Source organism: Chanos chanos, chromosome 16 (assembly GCF_902362185.1).
Source record: "Chanos chanos chromosome 16, fChaCha1.1, whole genome shotgun sequence".
In the NCBI taxonomy this organism is placed as follows: Eukaryota; Metazoa; Chordata; class Actinopteri; order Gonorynchiformes; family Chanidae; genus Chanos; species Chanos chanos.
Window position 1 is genome coordinate 10,003,867 of NC_044510.1, and position 20,032 is coordinate 10,023,898.

Genomic DNA, 20,032 nt, shown 5'->3' on the forward strand with positions numbered 1-20,032 from the left:
TACGGCGCCTAGAGAAAGCCTCCAGTCCCTTCCAGAAACATAAAAAGAATTTGATTCACTTATGCATGAATGAGCTGCATGAAAATAAGACGCTTTTAGAATCACACGCCTAACCTTTTTTGCCCCCCCCCCCCCCCCCCCCCCCCCATTGATTTTCAGATAGAGGGTAGCGCTTTCTCTTCTTATTTAAAAAGAAAGAAGAAGAAAACACAAAATTGTGTTTAACTCAGTGTGAATCCAGACACGTTATAAAATGTCAGAACGTTCTGGAAAGTTCCGACTTTCTCCGCGTGCTTGAAGTAGCGAGGATGCCGCACGCAGCTTTTGTCAGGCCTGATATGAAACTGACGCGCATCTCAGATCCATCATGTCTTTCTGCTGGAAGGAGCTACTGACACTCAGAGCTGCGTGTGACAAACTTCACACACACAAGTCTCACAGATTGTTCCCTTTAAAGAAGAATTGCACCTGCAGATGGAATTGCCGTCGCTTTAATGTCGTTGTAACCGCTAACGACGATGCCGTTTTTCCATCTCTCGTCTCCAAATACAAGTATTGATTTGTTGGCGGGGGGGGGGGGGGGGGGGGGGGGGGGGGGTTTGTTTCTGGGAGGTTGGGCTAAGCTCAGTCTGTCATACGGTTTCTACTTTGTGGACGATTAGTGCTAGGTTGATTTCCTGTGTTTTTGTTTGCTTCGCTGCCTTGTTCTGTCATTTCCTGGTGGGGAAGGTTGCGTTTGTGTGTGTGTGTGTGCGTGTGTGTGTGTGTGTGAGAGAGGGGGAGAGAGAGAGCGAACATGCAGCAGAGAGGATGTCTCTGTGTCTGTCAGAGCAAGCAGAATAGCATTGACTTTTGCCTATGAAATGTACATCAACAAGCCTTGTATAGATTTTTGAGTTTAGCCAAGGATTGCATGTTCAGAAAGCAAAAAAAGAACTGTAGCCATGAGAGCCTGTGTATATACAGAGGCCCCCCTCTCTCTCTCCTTCTCTCTCTCTCTCTCTCCTCTCTCTCTCTCCCCTCCCCCACCCCCTTCCCCACGGTGTGTGCATGTGTGATTAAAGTGTTCTTATCCTCCCCCCTCACCTGAGTACATTTTGTGGGGCCTACTAAAACACACACTCACACACTTGACCAGGTTCTCAGCTCCTCTCTCTCTCTCTCTCTCTCTCTGTGAGTGTGTGTTGTCCGTCTTGTTCCTGGCCCCTCTTCACTCACAGGTCTCTCTGGTCTTTGTTACCAGTCATTGCTGAGACTGAACTTTGCTAACTGGCTGTTTCTTCCCTTGAGAAGTGACTCAGTGAGTGAAAACAAAGCCACAGAAGGAGACAGCCTTTAACTTTACTAATCATGTCTAGGTCATTTAAAACATGATGTTCTGAGTAATCTTCCTCTGCCTTACTGTACACCCGTTGTTCATGGAAGCAACAGAGAGACAGATTCTGGTAGACTAATGAATGATTGTGCTCGTGCAAACAGGACATGGTTTCCGCTCTAAATGTTTGTTGTAGGCTTATTTATCATTGAGAGTCTTTGCTGAATGCATTTGGTCCATATGGGGCGCTATGCTTAAGTTATTTTATATGTGTTTCTCTTGTGTGGAAGGTAACCGTCGATATGATATGTATGATAACACTGGATGTGCTGGAATAGCTGGTTTGAGAATTGGGAACAGTATGCTGACCCTTGTGGCTGATTTCAGATCCGGGGGTCGGTTAATCTATGATTTAGGAGTCAGTAGAGCACCAGCTGCTGAACCGATTTGGACATTTTTCCTATTTCACAGACACAGCCCACTGTCCTGCCCGTTTAGCTCCCGTTCACACACGAGCTGATTCTCACTATCGTAACGGTCTCGTTCAGCGCAGCGTCTGGGGTTTGAGTGGAAAGAATCCTCAGAATCGCTTGCGTAACTTTCTTGTCTTTCCTGTGACATGTGAGCTAATTAAGGAGTAACGAGACTCAAGGGAGCGCTGGTCCTCTCACAGTGACGAGGCTAAACAGAAGACCGCGTGCAATGTTTCTCCACCAGCTCGAGGTTTTTCTTTCCATATATCATCATTCACAGATGGGCTATTGTCTTGACCTCAGCTTCTCGGTGACACTGCATGTCCTCCCCCGGAATGTTTCAGTCAATGGGTTAATGTTTTGTCGTGTGCGTGTGTCCCTGTGTGTGTGTGTTTGAGAGAGAGAGGGGGCATGTTGAGTTGTGAATATCATTATGGGTGTTGTAGTCAGTAACTGACTTTCTCTTAGCGAAAACGGTTGTAAATTCTCAGAGGCCTCGCGACAGGTTTGCAAAACTTGGTGCATATTTCATGTCTGTTTTCACCGTGAATGAACAAATCGTATGAATGCGTGCGCCTGGGTATAAAAAGAGCGATTGTCGCAGCTTCCTGCCTGCTTTCCTGCTTCCTGCGTGGATCAGAGCCAATCAAGCGGCGTCGCTGCACTGAAATTGTTCTCAAACGGATGGACACTGAAACTCCAAAAAGAAAAAAAAAAAAAAAAAACATTCTACACATACACACACTCACTCTCGCCATGTCACTGATGACTTTCTCAGTTCCTTGAATGTAGGCTAAGGCAGTTGGGGGGGGTGGAGCAGAAGTGGCAACAGCAGGCGACTTCAGTGGTCCCTCAAGAGCTTGGCAGAAAATAACTCTGATGGACACACATGGCACTTTGAGTCTCCCCTGTGGAGCCCGTGCATGCTCGAGAACATCCTCTCTTGTCTTAATACGCACAAGGTCGCAGCTACATCAGAACCGCCGATAAGAGTGGGATAAGATCACTAAGGCATTCAAATTTCACGCCGGCCAGAAGAGAGACGGCCCGTATTTTTTTCCCACAAAGTAAGCCGTGCAGCAGAGCATGAGCAGAGACCAGGGCAGAGTACGGCACTTATTTGGAACAAGACTGACTTTAAATAATCGTCACGCTGCAGATGTTCCAAAATATTAGTCAGAGGTCAGCAGCAGCTGCTCAACACTGACACATTAAGACCTGAACACACACACACACACACACACAAACGTCAGCATACATTGTGTAGATCTGAACATTCAGAGCGCGCTGCTCCCTCGTATGGGCAGCCACGGTACTGCAGATGCCTCTGCCCCTCCCCCCCCCCCACCCTAAGCCTCTGTGGAAAAATTTTAATTGAAAATGAGGCTCTGGGAAAAGCATCGTTCATATGAGCCAGCCACAGGAAAAAAAAGAACAAATTCCACTGTAACTGAAGGATGCTGCTCTCAATCTGTTCATTCAGAGGCGTGTGTGTGTGTGTGTGTGTGTGTGTGTGTGTGTCTGTGTGGCTCTCTAATTCCACTAGTTTTGTATTATCATGTATCAGGTATTGGCATCAGCCACTCTCTGTGGTTTAGTAGTTAGTATAATTAGCACAAAGTAACCCTCAGAAAAGGGCTCGTGTAAAACTCCCCCCGCTGCTTTCACAGAATGGTACACTCCACCCTGTTCCAAGGCCAATTTGAGACGATTTTGTTTTTAAATACAGAAAACACAAAACACTGAACACAAGGTTAACCTTACATGCTTCTCTTTCCTGTCCATAGACAAAACACATGGACAAGGCTGGTGTTTTTTTTTTTTTTTTTTGTATAATAACTCTGCCATTGGAACAACTGCTAGTGCTAAGTCCTCTTTCTGATCTCTCATGGTGAATCGAGTGCCTCATTGTCCTGCTGTAAAGCAAATTGTGCGCGTTGGTTTTCCGACATCAGCATACATCGCTTCCTGAAGATTCTTTTCATCAATATATTGCGTCAGTTCGCACACACAGTAATTTGATCAGCCCAGTGGTGTGTGTGTGTGTGTGTGTGTGTGTGTGTGTTTTGCTCTTCTGAGCCCTTTTCCTTCCCTGTACAGATAGAAGTTGCTCAGCTGCTGTGTCAGAGCATTTAAATGAGAATTATTTTGTAAAGATCTCTCCTTTTTAAAGTTGTTAAGCAGATGAAGAAGTTGCGTTTTGATGTCAGTCATGTCGGTCTTTGGCCTAATGTATAAATGTGATTGTGTCTCATTCGGAGCGGAGCTGACACTGCGTGTGGCTCTTCAGGTGAATGGCACAGTGGTTTATGAAGACAGAGGTAGCAGCTGATGCCATGTGTAGAGAGGGATTTAGACTGGCATGGAGGGGGAGAGAGAGCAAAGCATCTGCAGCCTGTAATAAGATCGCTCTGAATGAACCAATATGGTATTACAGGTTAGGATGCCGTGTTAGCTGAAGTACAATATGTTGAGTGAACTGACATCAGACAGTAGTGTAGTACGGTGAGTGAAATAACATCATCAGCCAGTAGTATAGTACACGGAGTGAAATAACATCATCAGACAGTAGTATAGTACACGGAGTGAAATAACATCATCAGACAGTAGCGTAGTACGGTGAGTGAAATAACATTATCAGACAGTAGCGTAGTACGGTGAGTGAAATAACATTATCAGACAGTGGCATAGTACACTGAGTGAAATAACATCATAAGACAGTGGCATGGTATGGCACATTCCATGTCTATAAACTGTACTGAAGCCTTAGCCGCAATGTGGTAAGTGACAGGGCAGATTTTGGGCAATGGTAGAGCAGTGTGGGTTTGGGGCAGTGGTGGAGCAGTGTTTGTGGGTTTGGGGCAGTGGTAGGGCAGTGTTTGTGGGTTTGGGGCAGTGTTTGTGGGTTTGGGGCAGTGTTTGTGGGTTTGGGGCAGTGGTGGAGCAGTGTTTGTGGGTTTGGGGCAGTGGTAGAGCAGTGTTTGTGGGTTTGGGGCAGTGTTTGTGGGTTTGGGGCAGTGGTGGAGCAGTGTTTCTGGGTTTGAGGCAGTGGTGAAGCAGTGTTTGTGGGTTTGGGGCAGTGGTGGAGCAGTGTTTGGGTTTGGGGCAGTGATGGAGCAGTGTTTGTGGGTTTGGGGCAGTGGTGGAGCTGTGTTTGTGGGTTTGGGGCAGTGGTGGAGCAGTGTTTGTGGGTTTGGGGCAGTGGTAGAGCAGTGTTTGAGGGTTTGGGGCAGTGGTAGGGCAGTGTGTCTGGGTTTGGGGCAGTGGTGGAGCAGTGTGTCTGGGTTTGAGGCAGTGGTGAAGCAGTGTTTGTGGGTTTGGGGCAGTGGTGGAGCAGTGTTTGTGGGTTTGGGGCAGTGGTGGAGCAGTGTGTCTGGGTTTGAGGCAGTGGTGAAGCAGTGTTTGTGGGTTTGGGGCAGTGGTGGAGCAGTGTTTGTGGGTTTGGGGCAGCGGTGGAGCAGTGTGTCTGGGTTTGAGGCAGTGGTGAAGCAGTGTTTGTGGGTTTGGGGCAATGGTGGCGCTGTGTTTGTGGGTTTGGGGCAGTGGTAGGGCAGTGTGTGTGGGTTTGGGGCAGTGTTTGTGGGTTTGGGGCAGTGGTAGGGCAGTGTTTGTGAGTTTGGGGCAGTGGTGGAGCAGTGTTTGGGTTTGGAGCAGTGGTGGAGCAGTGTTTGTGGGTTTGGGGCAGTGGTAGGGCAGTGTTTGTGGGTTTTGGGGCAGTGGTAGGGCAGTGTTTGTGGGTTTGGGGCAGTGGTAGGGCAGTGTTTGTGGGTTTGGGGCAGTGGTAGGGCAGTGTTTGTGGGTTTGGGGCAGTGGTAGGGCAGTGTTTGTGGGTTTGGGGCAGTGGTGAAGCAGTGTTTGTGAGTTTGGGGCAGTGGTGGAGCAGTGTTTGTGGGTTTGGGGCAGTGGTAGGGCAGTGTTTGTGGGTTTGGGGCAGTGGTAGGGCAGTGTTTGTGGGTTTGGGGCAGTAGTAGAGCAGTGTTTGGGTTTGGGGCAGTGTTTGGGTTTGGGGCAGTGGTAGGGCAGTGTTTGTGGGTTTGGGGCAGTGGTAGGGCAGTGTTTGTGGGTTTGGGGCAGTGGTGAAGCAGTGTTTGTGAGTTTGGGGCAGTGGTGGAGCAGTGTTTGTGGGTTTGGGGCAGTGGTGGAGCAGTGTTTGTGGGTTTGGGGCAGTGGTAGGGCAGTGTTTGGGTTTGGAGCAGTGGTGGAGCAGTGTTTGTGGGTTTGGGGCAGTGGTAGGGCAGTGTTTGTGGGTTTGGGGCAGTGTTTGTGGGTTTGGGGCAGTGGTGGAGCAGTGTTTGGGTTTGGGGCAGTGGTAGAGCAGAGTGTTTGGGTTTGGGGCAGTGGTAGGGCAGTGTTTGTGGGTTTGGGGCAGTGGTAGGGCAGTGTTTGTGGGTTTGGGGCAGTGTTTGTGGGTTTGGGGCAGTGGTGGAGCAGTGTTTGTGGGTTTGGGGCAGTGGTAGGGCAGTGTTTGTGGGTTTGGGGCAGTGGTAGGGCAGTGTTTGTGGGTTTGGGGCAGTGTTTGTGGGTTTGGGGCAGTGGTGGAGCAGTGTGTCTGGGTTTGGGGCAATGGTGGAGCTGTGTTTGTGGGTTTGGGGCAATGGTGGAGCTGTGTTTGTGGGTTTGGGGCAGTGGTAGAGCAGTGTGTCTGGGTTTGGGGCAATGGTGGAGCTGTGTTTGTGGGTTTGGGGCAGTGGTAGAGCAGTGTGTCTGGATTTGGAATGAAATTTCAGGCAGCTGAGGTGTTAATTCTCCACTGATCTGTCCAGTCTGATATGAGGGGCCTGGAATGGCTGAGTTACATAACACAGGCTCGCTGACCATTGCTCTTCCTCTACTGCGCTTGTCCTCACTCTCTCTTTCCTTCTCTTCCTCCTTCTCTCTCTCTCTTCTGTGTCCTTTCTCTTCCTCCTGTTCTGCTGGGGTCTTTAAGTCCTCTCTCTCTCTCTCTCATCTTGCTCTCCCTCTCGGGTTAGTTTGAACAGAGGAATTCCTGTAGCGTTTAAAAACCTGCCCACTCCCTGAAGCACTCAGTTTATCTTTTATTCTTCCTTGCCCTCCCTCCACTGCCTTCCCCTCCTTTCTCCTGCCCTCTTTCTCCTCCTCTCCCCTGCCCTCTTTCTCCTCCTTGCCGTGATTCAGGGAAATCTTGAGTCACGTCGAACGCGGCCCAGTTTACAGAGACCTCACTGTATTCGGCTCTCTGAGAGATTGCTCGTCTTAATGTGTTTTGCAATCATTTGTTTTTGAAGACAGTCTGAGCCTGCTTGCCTTGCCAGTGTAGTTGAAAGGTTACGAATGCCTGCAGTGTAAGAGCGCAGAATGATTTTGTAACAACAGAGGGTATTGCAGACAAATTGGAAGCACCTGAGTCCGTCAGTATTCACACGATTGTTCTCCCTTGTCAGTGAAACACGATAGCTTTACAGATTGACAGACACGTATGCATAAATACTCACCCCCAGGCTACATCAGTTAGTTTTCACATGCTCGGAAGCAGAAGCTGTCTCCTATGAATGAGCTTACTCTCTACTGCGCTGTCTCTCTCACACACAGTCACACACACACACACACACACACACACACACACACACACACACACACACACCCTGCCAGATTCAGAATATCCACATTTACAGAGACTCTGAAAATAACATGCATTAACACTAGCTAGATCGAAAACTGAATGACATCAAAGCCATAATCAGTCAAAGATATTTCAAGTCTTGATTTGAAGCACCTTTTGTTGTGGTATTTGTTTTGTCCATTACTGCAGTGTTAACCATGCCAGAGCAGAATGAACTGAAGATTAATTATCTCTCTCTCTCTCTGTAGATGGAGAAGGGCGGAGGGGCGTTATGCATTGGAAAGGGCTTCCATCATCAGCCACTGGAACTGGCTCCAGGCCCAGGTTTCGGACCTGGAATATCGCATCCGGCAGCAGACCGATATTTACCGCCAAGTCCGCTCCAGCAAGGTGAGAGAGAGAGAGAGAGAGCAAGCCACGGGTGACCATAGCAACCCCATGTGTGCACGCGTGTGTACACACTAACACTTCACAGACTTAAAAGTGTGAACTCACATCTTGTGTGTGAGATGCAGGTGGGGGAGGGGAGGCCAGGGAGAAGCCCAGTGCTTTCGCTGGTTTTGTTTTGACAGCACGGGAGATGCAAAGGACTTTGTTCTTTTATTGTTTCTTTTCTCTCTCTTTCCATCTTCTCGTGTTCACTCACAGATTTTTTTTGTTGTTGTTGTTGTTGTTTTTTGTTTTTTTTATCCCTCACTCTGTTTGTTTTGCTTAGTCTGTAATGCATTTTTCTCACCAGCTGTCTTCCTCGTCTCAAAACAGTCATTTCATCACTTCCTCTTTGTCACTTGAAATCTCTCTCTTTCACTTTCTTCCTCCACCCCTCTCTCTCTCTTTCCCTCTCTCTCGCTCTCTCTCTCTCTTTCTCTCTCTCTCTCGCTCTCTCTCACTTTCACCTCCCTTCACCGCTTTGCCGTTATTGCAGAATCTCTTCACAGCTGTGTGACCTGCACCACCTTGTTTCATTTACTGGAAAATCTGGCACCAGAATTAGCCTGGGCTTCCCGTGCTGTGTGTAACATTACACTGGTGTGATTGCCACAGCACTGGCTTCTAATATAAGCTGCTCAATTCGCGTGGACAGATCCGAGCAGGGTTATAAATTTGATTGGATCACACGGGCCGAGCCGAGCTGGTTTACAGATTTGATCACCGTTCCACTCGAGCATGGTCGTTGAGTAAGCAGTGAAACATGGAAATTATAGTCTAAGATGTTTTCGATGTTCTCGTGCAGAGCATGAATTGAACTCTGGACACTGGTAGTTGAAACAGGAGAATTATGGAGAGTTCTGCAGATGCCCAAAGGTTTAAAATGAAAGTGTTTTTTTTTTTTTGTTTTTTTTTGTAACATCTGAACTTAAAATCCGTTCACTGTAAATGAACAGAAGAAATTCATTTGAAAGATTTGTGAGGTAATAGAAATCGAAAAATGAGAGATCTTCTCCTTCGTCCAAGTCGGCCTCAGTCTCCAAGAGGTTGCACCTGTGTCGCTGGCGACCCCCATACCGTGACTGAACCCCTCTCTCTCTGTGCGCTCCACTCACAGGGCTCAGTGGTGCTGGGAGAGGGAGCTCCCGCGGAACAGCCGCCGGAGGACCAGACGGAGGTGAACGCAGAGCCCCTGACCTGCACGGTCACACAGGTAATGGAGGACCCCCCCCCCCCCCCCCTCCCCTCCCCTGCTGGATCTAACAAACAACAGCAATGAGCTCAGACGAGTCCAGACGTCCCATGCCTTTCAAAAGCGCTCCTGTTTCCTCCACGAACGTGAACGTGATGTTCCATGACCACAGTTTTGCGTTACGTTTGAGCGGTTTTCAGACAGATTGGCGAGAAACCAATGAGTCCAACGAGGCTCGGATCGCCACCAAGCCGTGGTCGTGTTCTTAACGTTGTCCTTTCGAAACGGCCCAGGATTATATACTAAAGTTGCTCTGTAAATGAGAAGACATCCTTTTCCAAGCAACAAACCACTTTTATTTTGGCCATCTCAACATGATATTTAGGAAGGTTCATAGTTTAGTTATATTTATTTTGAAAGATGTATTTCTACAAAAGGTCAAAGAAACTTCGTTCAACATCTCCAGAGTGAGACTTGCATAATGAACCGACAGAGTCCAGTTCAGCTCCACACCGAGCTACCTGAGAGAAAGTTTTTAAAACATGTTCTAACGGTCAAGTGGTTCTTTCTCTCTCTGGCTCGTCCGCTCAAACTCGACCCACTCCCAGTAAAGGCAGAGCTCAAGATGGCACCTTGGCACCGTGCCCTGAAAAATGCGGGCTCACCCACATAGCCCGGCGTTGGCCTGAGACTGCAGGGCGGGGGATGGTCTTCCCAAAACACTAGTGGTCTTTGTTTTGGCATGCCAAAGCGCCGTCAACCTTTTCACTCCCATTCAGAGCACCAGAGCAATCGGCCAGACTATTGAATTTTACCAAACCAGGCCGAGCAGGGACTGCACCCAGGGGGGGAGGAGGGGGGGAGGGAGGAGAGTAAGGGGTTGGCGGATTGGACAAGTGCTTCCATGCCAACGGCGTGTGTTGTGTTGTTCACGTGCACTTTCAGGAACGCGGCGCAGACGGGGCCGAAGGGTCCTTATCGACCCACGCCGTCGCCACGGAAACCAGCCTAAGGAAAGGATGTGGCGCTGCGAGACAGGTCAATGGAGTCATCAGCAGGTAAGAGCAGCCAGCAGAATGATGCCTGTTTAAACTCAACACGGATGTACCACACTGCAGTACCACCTGCCGCGTTTTTAAACACCTGTTCAGCCGTGTCACATCAGAGCGAAAGTTCCCTCACAGAGAAGGAGAGTTTTAGCAGCTACACATTTTTAGGTCCTGTGCTGGTGTGGATCGAATAACTTGTCTACTCTCTCTCTGTTCCTTTGCTTTCTGCCTGTATGTAGATGGTCATGTTTAGCATTAGAGAGTCCATGTGCGTTGTGCACAATAACATCGTTAGTTTTGAAGTCGCTGAAGCCTAGTGGCCCGATATGACCAGCGGTGGTGACCAGCCCATAGCAAGCCTGTACCCATCCTTTCATGTCATTCATTTCATGTTTTGTTTTATGGCGTGTCACACAGAAATGAACTTTCCATTAAAGCATGATAACCGAAACCAATTTGGTCATTTCAATGCCGCGTTGATACAGACTGAGAGAAGGGGAAAACGCAAGGATAAAAAAAGAGAACTTGTCAGATAAAGGACTGTGAGCTCCGCGACGTAAATGAACCGTTTGCTCTGGTGTGACTGTCTTCCTCTCTTTTCTCTGGCTTCCTCCTCCCCTCTGCAGTCTGAGGTCTGGATCTCCAGGTAGCACTGACCCAGAGGACCAGCTCAGAAAGCAGCAGCAGCGCCCCCCGCTGGTCCCCTCGCCCCCTGACGACGCCACCATCTCCGCGCGCACCCGACCCCTCCTCAGCTGCAAGAGACGGCGCCTGATCCGCTCCTACACAATCTCTAACCTCAACCGCAAGGTGAGGGCGAAGCCACAAACTCTCGTGCGCTCGTGTGTGTCTTTGTGTGTGTGTGTGTGTATGTGTGTGTGTGAGATTGTGGATAGAAGATTGATTTTTTTGGGTGGAGAGCGTGTGTCTTTGTACGAGTGAAGATGGGGTCACCGCACGAGTCAAACTGAGAATGTCATTTAGACAACAGACAAACTCCTAGAGTTCATACAGTTTTCACATGCTCAGCACGCGTGAAGAGAAGATTTATCAATACACCTCCTGTTGACTCCTCTGAACATTCACTCAGCGTTAGTCATTGGAGCGTCAGTTTACTCTCAAGCTGAGGCGTTTGGCCTGAGGAGAAGCCCGTTTGGTGGTACGGCTGACTCGTGTGTAACACAGACCTGCTCTTTTTTACGCTGAGTCATTCAGTGCACTTAAAGGTGACATTTGACTCTTGGCAGCTCTTCACGGAGCTCCATTCCCAGAGTGCCTTTCTCTGGGCCTCACCGTCAGCCCCCCGTCAGAGGGTTCCCTCTCCCCTCTCCTGCCGCTTGCAGAGCAGCCCTGAAAACTGAAACTGGCCTGGAAAAACACACACACACACACAGCAACTAATATCCACTAAAATAATAAACGGTAGATGTTAGCGGCACCGCTCACAAACCTTAACATACCACTACATGGTGACAAGATAATGAAAAGAGAGGAATGCATCAGTGTGTCCTTTGCTTGCTGGTGTTCAGCACGTGTGTGTGTGTGTGTGTGTGCACGTGCACGTGCGTGTGAGCGATTGGAAGATTAGCCTAAAGGATCCACACAGGTTTGGAACGTGCACCCAGGTGCCACATCCCCCCCCCCCCTTCTCAGTGCTGTTTGATGTTTGCAGGATTATTGAATAACTCTGTGTTTGAATAGCCTCGGTCAGCCCAGGCGCGGTTGCCGGTAGCAACCTGTTAGCTCTCATACTCGCTCTCTCTCAGTATCTCTCGCTTTTGGTTTCCTTCCTCTGATTAATGCAACAGGCAAACTTGCCTGAGGAAACGAACCACATGCAAAGCACTCACAATGGGGTCAGCTGTTTTAGTTCACTGTGTAGTTACCATATGTAGGTCTTGTGAGTGTGTGTGTGTGTGTGTGTGTGTGTGTGTACGCGCACACGCTTCTGTGTCAGCGTTTAGCGATGCAGCAGTATGTTATGGAGTAAGATGCGTGAAGAGCATTGTGATGTATCTGTAATTGGCTCAATCTTCACGAAACAAGATAAGTTTCAAAAAAGAAAGAAAGAAGAAAAGACAAAGATAAGGCTTGTAAATGAGTCGGTGAATGTGTAAAAATTCAGAGTTGTGCTGTGTTGGGGGGGTTGTGCCCAGACACAAATGTTTTATTTACATGTCCGTCACCACAGTCTCTCCTCCAGGGTCAGCGAGTGGGCGGGGCTTCCAGCGGCAGCTGTGACATCAACCCCCAGTGCGCGACATGTGGCGGCCGTTCAGCGCTCCCCCTCTCCGACGCCCAGCACGAGCGCCCCCTCCTGGAAAGGCTCTCCCAGTTTGATTCCAGCGTACACCCTATCCTCTCCTTCACAGACGGTGAGAGAAACGACATCCTCAGCTCAGCGGTCGGGAATTTCACAAGACGTCGGGCGCTTCACTCCTCGATAAAGCGTTAATTACCACTGAACCAAAATTACAGCCCCTGAAAATAACCCGCAGAGCACAACCTTTATATTAGCCAGTCACCACTGATGACATGTAGATTCTCCTGAATTTTATAAGAGGCTCTAGACTCCTACTGAATTTAAGATCAGGCCCTGGTGTCTTGCTGTCATAAATGTGAAATACAAAGCTAGTATCCACTGTGGATCTATTGCTTTAAAAGCATCGTGTTCTTATGGGATTAATGAAACACTGCAGTTCTTGCCATCACTGAACTTTTTGGGAACACGCTGTCATTGGGAGGATGTGTGGGCATTTCGGACGCTCAGAGGAGGGAAGGAGGTTACAGTTCCCCTGTCATCTGGGCTTTAGTGTCTCTGAAACCTCATAGCCTCGCATTGATCTCCTCTCCACTTTTCCCCTCTGTGGTGTTGATGCTGGAGTGGAGAGGTGGAACAATAGGGCCAAGCAGAGACAGGATAACAGGATGAGTGAAACTGAAGCCACTGAAAAGCAGGCAGGGGGAACTCCACAGGGCCGGAGTGTAAACTAGCCACTCGGCGCCCTCTGGTGGCACAGAGAGGGATTGTGGCATGACTGATTTTTTTTTTTTTTTTTTAACTTTCAAAGAACAGTCTCTCTTTTCCTGTAATTAAAATTAACAACGTCTAAGTTAGTATCTTGCATGACTCTGATGTTTAAGAGGATTTGAAAGAAGACTTTGTAAACTTGTCTCAAAGCTCTGTCATATGACAGATTGGAGTGATGCTAGTCCCCCAATTTTGAACTATTCCCTGAGAAACTAGCCTAAAGAATTTTTGGGTTAGGGTTCATAAGGGATACAGTGTTCACACAAAAAGGGATTTTTCTTTAGAGATCCAAAGAATTTCAGTTTTAGCACTGAGATATGAAGCATTTCAATTTTAGCGCCGACAGTCTTTTATTTATGCTTTGTGTATCTACTCTCTCTCCTCTTTCTCTCCTCTCTCTCCTCTTTCTCTCTCTCTCTCTCTCTCTCTCTCTCTCTCTCTCTCTCTCTCTCACAGACGTGATGATGAGTTTGCACATGCAGCGAGTGCTCAAGACCGACTGGCAAAGCCGACCGTTAGAGAAGATCAAGCCCATCAAGAAACTGTCTCTCAAACACAAGCTCTCGCTCAACGCTCGTTACCCCGACCCCTCCTGCTCCTCCTCCTCCGTCTCCAAAGACAAACACAAACCCTCCGCCTCTCTCCTCACCACAGTCCGTAAGTACAGCCACCCGACTCGCCCGACCGGTCCAGCCCGGCTCCTAATCACAGGGTAGAGAACTAGACCCAGACAAATCACCTCAGCTCTCCTTCACCCCAGGCCTTAATGAGAACAGCACACACCGATGTCAGTCCCACCGCAGCCTCTGCTGTGCTCACTTTATTATTGTAGTGCTTCTCCGAGACGGACTCACTTCTTTATTACAACCAGTCGAAGCGTCATTTGCATGATAACGTAGGGCATTTGGAATGTGTTCCAGTTGTAACCTTGGTTAGTACTAAATGGTCTTCGCTGTGAGAGAGTTCAAGCCAGTTTCGAAATAACTAATTGAGTACATAATGAAGAAGTTTCATCGAGTATACCACTACATAAACTGTTATATTAACATAGTAAACATGCTCTTTGAACAAATGAAGGATACAGATTGTGCAAATTGTGTTGATACAGATGTTGATACAAATGATGTTGATACACATAATGAAACACTCAGTGAGTCTGGCCAAGTCAGCCCTCAGGGCCTTTCTACACAAGGGGTTTTCCAGGATGACTGCTCCAGACTTGTGCATCACCCACTGTGGGGTTCACCCAAATTTACCCTGCATGTTATATTAGGTAAAACCCAAACAAACAAACAAAAAAAAAAATCTGTATTTGACTGTTGAGAGAGTGTGTGTGTGTGTGTGTGTGTGTGAGTGTGTGTGTGAGAGAGAGCTGAGGTGAAAATAAGCCAAAGTGACTTAGCAGTAACAGTCCCTCTCATCAGGCTGCTCCCTGATCTCATCTGCACTCAGCTCTAACATGGAAACTACACCAGCACTCAACCCCTGCATGCTCCCTCACGCCCCCCCCCCCCTCTCTGTTAGCTGGCCTTTCATCTCCTCCACTGGGAGAAAAGGGTTGTGTGTGAGTGTGTGTGTGTGTGGGGTCTTTTCCCGACACTGCTGTGGCTTCCAGTGTGGCTGAGTAATTATTAGATCAGTGATCCACAGGCCGTCTCGTCACAGACAGAACACACACACACACACACACACACACACACAGGGACATGTCAGAACAAATGACCGGAACCTTCCAGTCCAGATGATATCCTCGGCATTTGAGTTTTAAGAATAAACATACTGAAGTACACGAGGCAAAATTTTACATAATGTTACTGTGTGAGTGGAGATATTCAGAGAGTCCAGTTCTTACTCAGCAGTCTTTGTTGTGTATGAAAGCAATATCAGTTAACATCACATGTTTTTGGGAAGAGGTGTGGATGTCCAAATCTATACAAATGGGCCATGACCTCATGAAGTAAGAGATGGCAGGTTGGGTGATAGTCTGCTGTGATGACAGTAAGTGACTTTGTGTGTCTGTAGGTCTGCCCCATCAGAAGGTGCGGCCAGAGAAGTTGCACAGGCAGTCTGTGGACAGTGTTGTGACGGTGGGCAAACTGGAGGGCAGACAGACGCAGATGCAGCTGCAGCACAGAGCAGACCGCAGTCAGAGCAGCCACGCCTCCTACGACAAGAGCCACAGCCGCAAGAGACCCCGCGAACACTCTGTGGACAGAATGGACAGTGAGTGACGCACACACGCCCACACCGACACACACACGCACGCACACACACATACCCACCCACCCACGAACGCACATACACAGCCCCCCCCCCACACACATACATATACACACACACACACATACCTACCCACACACACGCACATGCACACACACATACCCACACATACACACACATGCCCACACCGACACACGCACATACATACACACAGACACCCACCTGCACGCACACATACCCACCCACCCACACACACACTGACACGTACTCATACCCACGCACATACACACACACAGACTCATCCTCTGTACAGTATGTCTCTCACCTATTGATTTGGCTGATTTTTTTTTTTTTTTTTTTTACTGTTCATTATACGTCTTCTGTCTCATCATCTTTCTGTTTTCTCCAGTCATGAAATGTCTTTTAATTGGCTGGTGCTCTGTAAGCTACCCTTGATTGACCTCATCTGTACGCGTCTTAACTCGTGCGCGTGTGCGTGTGTGTGCGTGTGTGTGTGTGTGTGTGTGTGTGTGTGTGTCTCATACTCTCGCTCTTGCTCTGCCCTCTGCTGTTCAGACGGCTCCAAACTGTATATGGAGGTGAGCAGCCCGTGCCCGTCTCTGTCGGGGATGCCCGCGTCCACTCACAGTCCGCTGATGAGACAGCTGTCTGCCTCTGAGAGCGCCTCACCCATCGCTCTCAACAGCAGCACGCCGGTAAAACTCCTCCACCTTTTACTCGCTTCATCTTCTATGCAGTTGTTTGATGCGCGTGAGATTTCAGTTGTAAGCGTGTGCTCTGTGTCCCTCTCACTGGCGTAGCAGCCCATCCGCAGGCGAAGAGGAGAGAGCTCCTTCGACATCAACAACATCGTCATCCCCATGTCTGTGGCCGCCACCACCAGAGTGGAGAAACTCCAGTACAAAGAGATCCTCACCCCCAGGTCTGTGTCTGTGTCTCTCTCTCTCACACACACACACACACACACACACACACACTCTGACTGTGTACAGAGTCTTTTTTTGTCATGTGACACACATGTGAATAAGAGATTTCTGTCTCTGTGATTTTGGTTGCAGCTGGAGAGTAGTTGACATCTGTTCCAAACCCATCTCTGAAGAGGACGATGCTGCAGAGGTAAGCCTTTTTTTTTTTTTTCTAACGGTTCCCCTGCCGAATTTTGCTTTTGAACCCCTCAAAAAACTCAAATGCAAGACCCGGAAGAGAAATGGTCATGATCTCTCTCTCTCTCTCTCTCTCTCTCTCTCTCTCTGTGTGTGTCAGATTGAGGACCTGTCGGATGCTGCGTTCTCTCAGCTGCACCAGCCGTTAGAGGAACAGGAACGCTCCCGTTGGAGTTGGACCGCCAGCTCTATCGCCAAGAGGAGGGGCAGTCGGTGAGTGACAACACACACACACACACACACACACTCTCTCTCTCTCTTTGAGTCACTCACACTCTTATCCTACCCCGTTGTGCTTTCTTTTACCTGCTATCAGCTGATAGTGACAGGCTAATACCCGTTTGTGCTTGGGGACACAAGGGATCATATTAACCGCTTTGTCCCGTGGACTGAACGAATGTCATTAAGACACGTCTTAAGAACAAGCCTGTGTGTTTTTTATCGGAGGCAGACAATGTTAAATTTAAGGAATTCTGAAATCCTGAGAGAGAGTGACATTTTGCGATTCCAAGTTTACGCGAGTGTCCTCAGTATGAGGTCAAAGCCCAGAGCCGAAACAGAAACGTGTCCCTCCCCCAGATTTGTCACCGCGAATAACCAGCAGCGCCTAGGATGTTGGGCCTAACTCTCCTTTCCCCTTAACCCCCCCCCAGCTCCTACAAGTCACTGGACGGCCGAAGCACACCCCTCCTGGGAGGCACCAACCCCTCCACGCCGCAGCCCTCTTCCCCAGACACCGCGCACTTCCACCTGCTCCAGGACTACAGCTCCGCCCCCTCGCCGTGCAGCCCGGCCAGCCCCGACCTGCTGCTGTCCAACCCCTACACGCCGGCGTCCCGGGACTCCCACCGCTTCCTCTCCAACGAAGACACGCGCTGCTCCACCCCTGACAACAGCTACGAGGAGATGGTAGGCTCCCATAACCGACACACACCACCACTCAGAGTCCTAAACTCCATAATCGATGAGCCGTTGTGTTAGAGGTTGCACTACGGGCTTCAAAGCTCTCCCGTGTCAGTCAGGTACTCGCTCAGTACAAGAGCTTGACTGTCAGGGACATTTTGAGTCAGACGCACGAGGGGCATGTTTGAAGGGTTTCTGTACAAGCCAGTCCAGATCGTGTTTATTAGAGAAGGTTTCTCGGTGGGTGAGGTGAGTCTGTGACCAATTTCGGAGAGCGCAGGTACTCACGTTGTGCTCCTCTCTCTTTCTCCGTACGGATCCCGCAGCCAGTGCAGCCGTGGGAACACCGGACATTCCCGCTGGAAGCGGAACCGTCGCAGGAGCTGGAGGACCAGGACGTCCCGGTCGGCGAGCGCCCAGGCCGAACGGCCAGACGCATCTCCGGAAGCAAAACGGGCTCGTCCAAGTCCGAGTCGGACGCCGGACCGCCGTCGCCCCTCCCCGACGAGAGCGGCAAACAGAAAAACGCCCCGGCGCCCAAACCCACCCGCCGATGAAGACTCAGCAAACTTGACTCTTTCTCTCTCCCTCTCCCCTTCCACCCCAGCATTGACCTTAACAGCAATGATTACACGAAAAGGAAAAAAAAAAAATACTGATTAAAAATTCCTGTTGTTTGATATTCAAACATCAGTCCGTTTTTTTCACAGTTTTTAGTGAATATACCGAAAAAATGTAGAAACCTGTTTTAATTCTTTCTTTCCTTTTTTTTTTTTTCAGTCACTGGGAAAATAAAAAAAAAGAATTCTGTATGGGGAAATTAAAAAAGAGAGTTTTAGGTAGAAGGCTTAACCATGAACCGGGGGGTGGGGGGTTTGGGACAGGTGCACTTACACAGCTCTCACACATAACAAAGGGCTCAGACAACACAAACCAATCCAGCCCCAAAATGCCATCACCCACAACCCCCCCCCCCCCCCCCCCCGTGAAGTTTAAAGTGGAGTGACCAAACCTGAAACGCTACATCAATGAACTTTCTTTTTCTTTTTTTTTTTTCTCGGCACCACCAAAATCACTCAGAAGTCATTAAGAGAAGAAAAAAGAAATAAACCAGCGCATCCAGTCACCCAGCTCGTCTGTGGCGCCCTGGGCCACGCCGCCTCGGTCTTCCTCCGCTGTCAGCGACACGCGCGGCCGGCTTAGACGCTGCATGTGACGCTAAGCGTCGTCTGGAAGCCGAAGGCACAGTAGAATCCGTCGCTCCTGTACCGTTAGCAAGCCCCCCCCCCCCGCCAACGCGAGTCAGAGGACCAAAACAGCACCTGTATCTATTTTGTCTATCCATCAACTATTACACACAATCTCTCGGCATGTCGCTGCATGGTGAAGATGGAGGCTTTTTGTTTTGTCTTTAATCGTCTATTTATGCCTGTCTCTTTAATCCACACTGACTGACTGTACCGTCTGTCCTCTTGGGGTTTTTTTTGGGGGTTTTTTTTAAATGTTGCGTCAGCGTCACCCGTTCTTTTTCAGCGTCTCGGCTGAAGCGTTTCGACACCCCGTTCCTCCCCATCCACCTCGCCCGTCAGCTTATCAGTACTCTAGCGCTGAAAACGCTCATCTCGTACGTGTGTCGCCGTGGCATCCAGACCCGATCAGCGTGCGTACAAATTCCATAGGCTGCCATACAGGGAGTTGGTTTCTTTTCTAAACAAGCTCTTGCATTAGTTGTGTTTCAGCACTTAGTGTCACTGCACTGGCATTCCATGAGATGGGTTTCACTCAAGCAGCTCAGAAGGAATCCACTGCTTTTCGTGTGTGTGTGTGTGTATAGTCCCATCACAAGGGCAACCCCCACCCCGGGTCCAGGATATCAAATTTAGACTCAATCTGTTTGTGTGTGTGTGTGTTTTGTTTTGTTTGTTTTTTAAGGAAATCACTCCACTGTAAACTGAAATGGGATTTGGGGTAATGTGTCATCATTTCACGTTGGTCACGTCATTTTCCCCTTGTATGTGTCAGCGCCACATCATCAAGGCTACTGCATCAACCTGCCCCCCCCCCCCCAATCACGCTTATCCCTTACTCATAGTTTCCCTTCAGTGGAATTAGCCGTGCACTGGCTCCCTTCATTATGAACAAGAATATATGGAGAGGCACAAGTAGAGTCATTACTCTCAGTTTTTGCATCATTCTTCAAATACTAGTTTGTCTCTCCCCCCCCCCCCCTTTGAAACGCGATGGATATAGAGCGGAGAATCCGCGTGGTGTTGACCTCCGCGGCTCGACGTCCGTCGGGTCGTCTCTTTGCGAGGGGGAGAGGAGGCAACGAGAGCGTTCATTAGCGACGGACAACAGACGTGCCGTCCCTGTTCACATCACAAGCGTTAACACCCCCCCCCCCCCCCCCCCCCCCCCCCAATTTGCCCTCCAGTATGAGCAGTGATGGCTTTCCTGTCTGGTGGGATTCATTTACAAAGAAAATAAAAACACACAAAAAAAAAACAAAAACAAAGAAACAAAAAAAAAAAAACCTACCAAGCAGATTTGATGTACCATAGGGTTTGACTAGCATTGAGAAGCTGATGTTGTATTGTGTGGGTTATTTTCATACTTTGAATTTCCAATGGTAATGAATGGGGTTGGGTGAGTCTG

General features: G+C 49.0%; 1 protein-coding gene across 2 annotated transcripts in view; it reads left to right on the forward strand.

The window, feature by feature from the left end:
- The window catches only part of kansl1b (KAT8 regulatory NSL complex subunit 1b), a 44,010-nt gene extending 25,822 nt beyond the window's left edge, over positions 1-18,188 (forward strand). The window contains exons 3-15 of one of the 2 annotated variants that reach the window (XM_030793716.1): positions 7,618-7,759; positions 8,916-9,011; positions 9,936-10,048; positions 10,666-10,849; positions 12,231-12,414; positions 13,527-13,727; positions 15,093-15,293; positions 15,867-16,006; positions 16,112-16,233; positions 16,370-16,427; positions 16,575-16,687; positions 17,128-17,383; positions 17,695-18,188. In XM_030793716.1, coding sequence (XP_030649576.1) covers positions 7,618-7,759; positions 8,916-9,011; positions 9,936-10,048; positions 10,666-10,849; positions 12,231-12,414; positions 13,527-13,727; positions 15,093-15,293; positions 15,867-16,006; positions 16,112-16,233; positions 16,370-16,427; positions 16,575-16,687; positions 17,128-17,383; positions 17,695-17,934 — 2,050 coding nt within the window. In that variant the 3' untranslated portion in view covers positions 17,935-18,188. The remainder of the gene's footprint in view (positions 1-7,617; positions 7,760-8,915; positions 9,012-9,935; positions 10,049-10,665; positions 10,850-12,230; positions 12,415-13,526; positions 13,728-15,092; positions 15,294-15,866; positions 16,007-16,111; positions 16,234-16,369; positions 16,428-16,574; positions 16,688-17,127; positions 17,384-17,694) is intronic. The other variant, XM_030793717.1, reaches the window with a different exon arrangement.
- Positions 18,189-20,032: the final 1,844 nt, after the last annotated feature.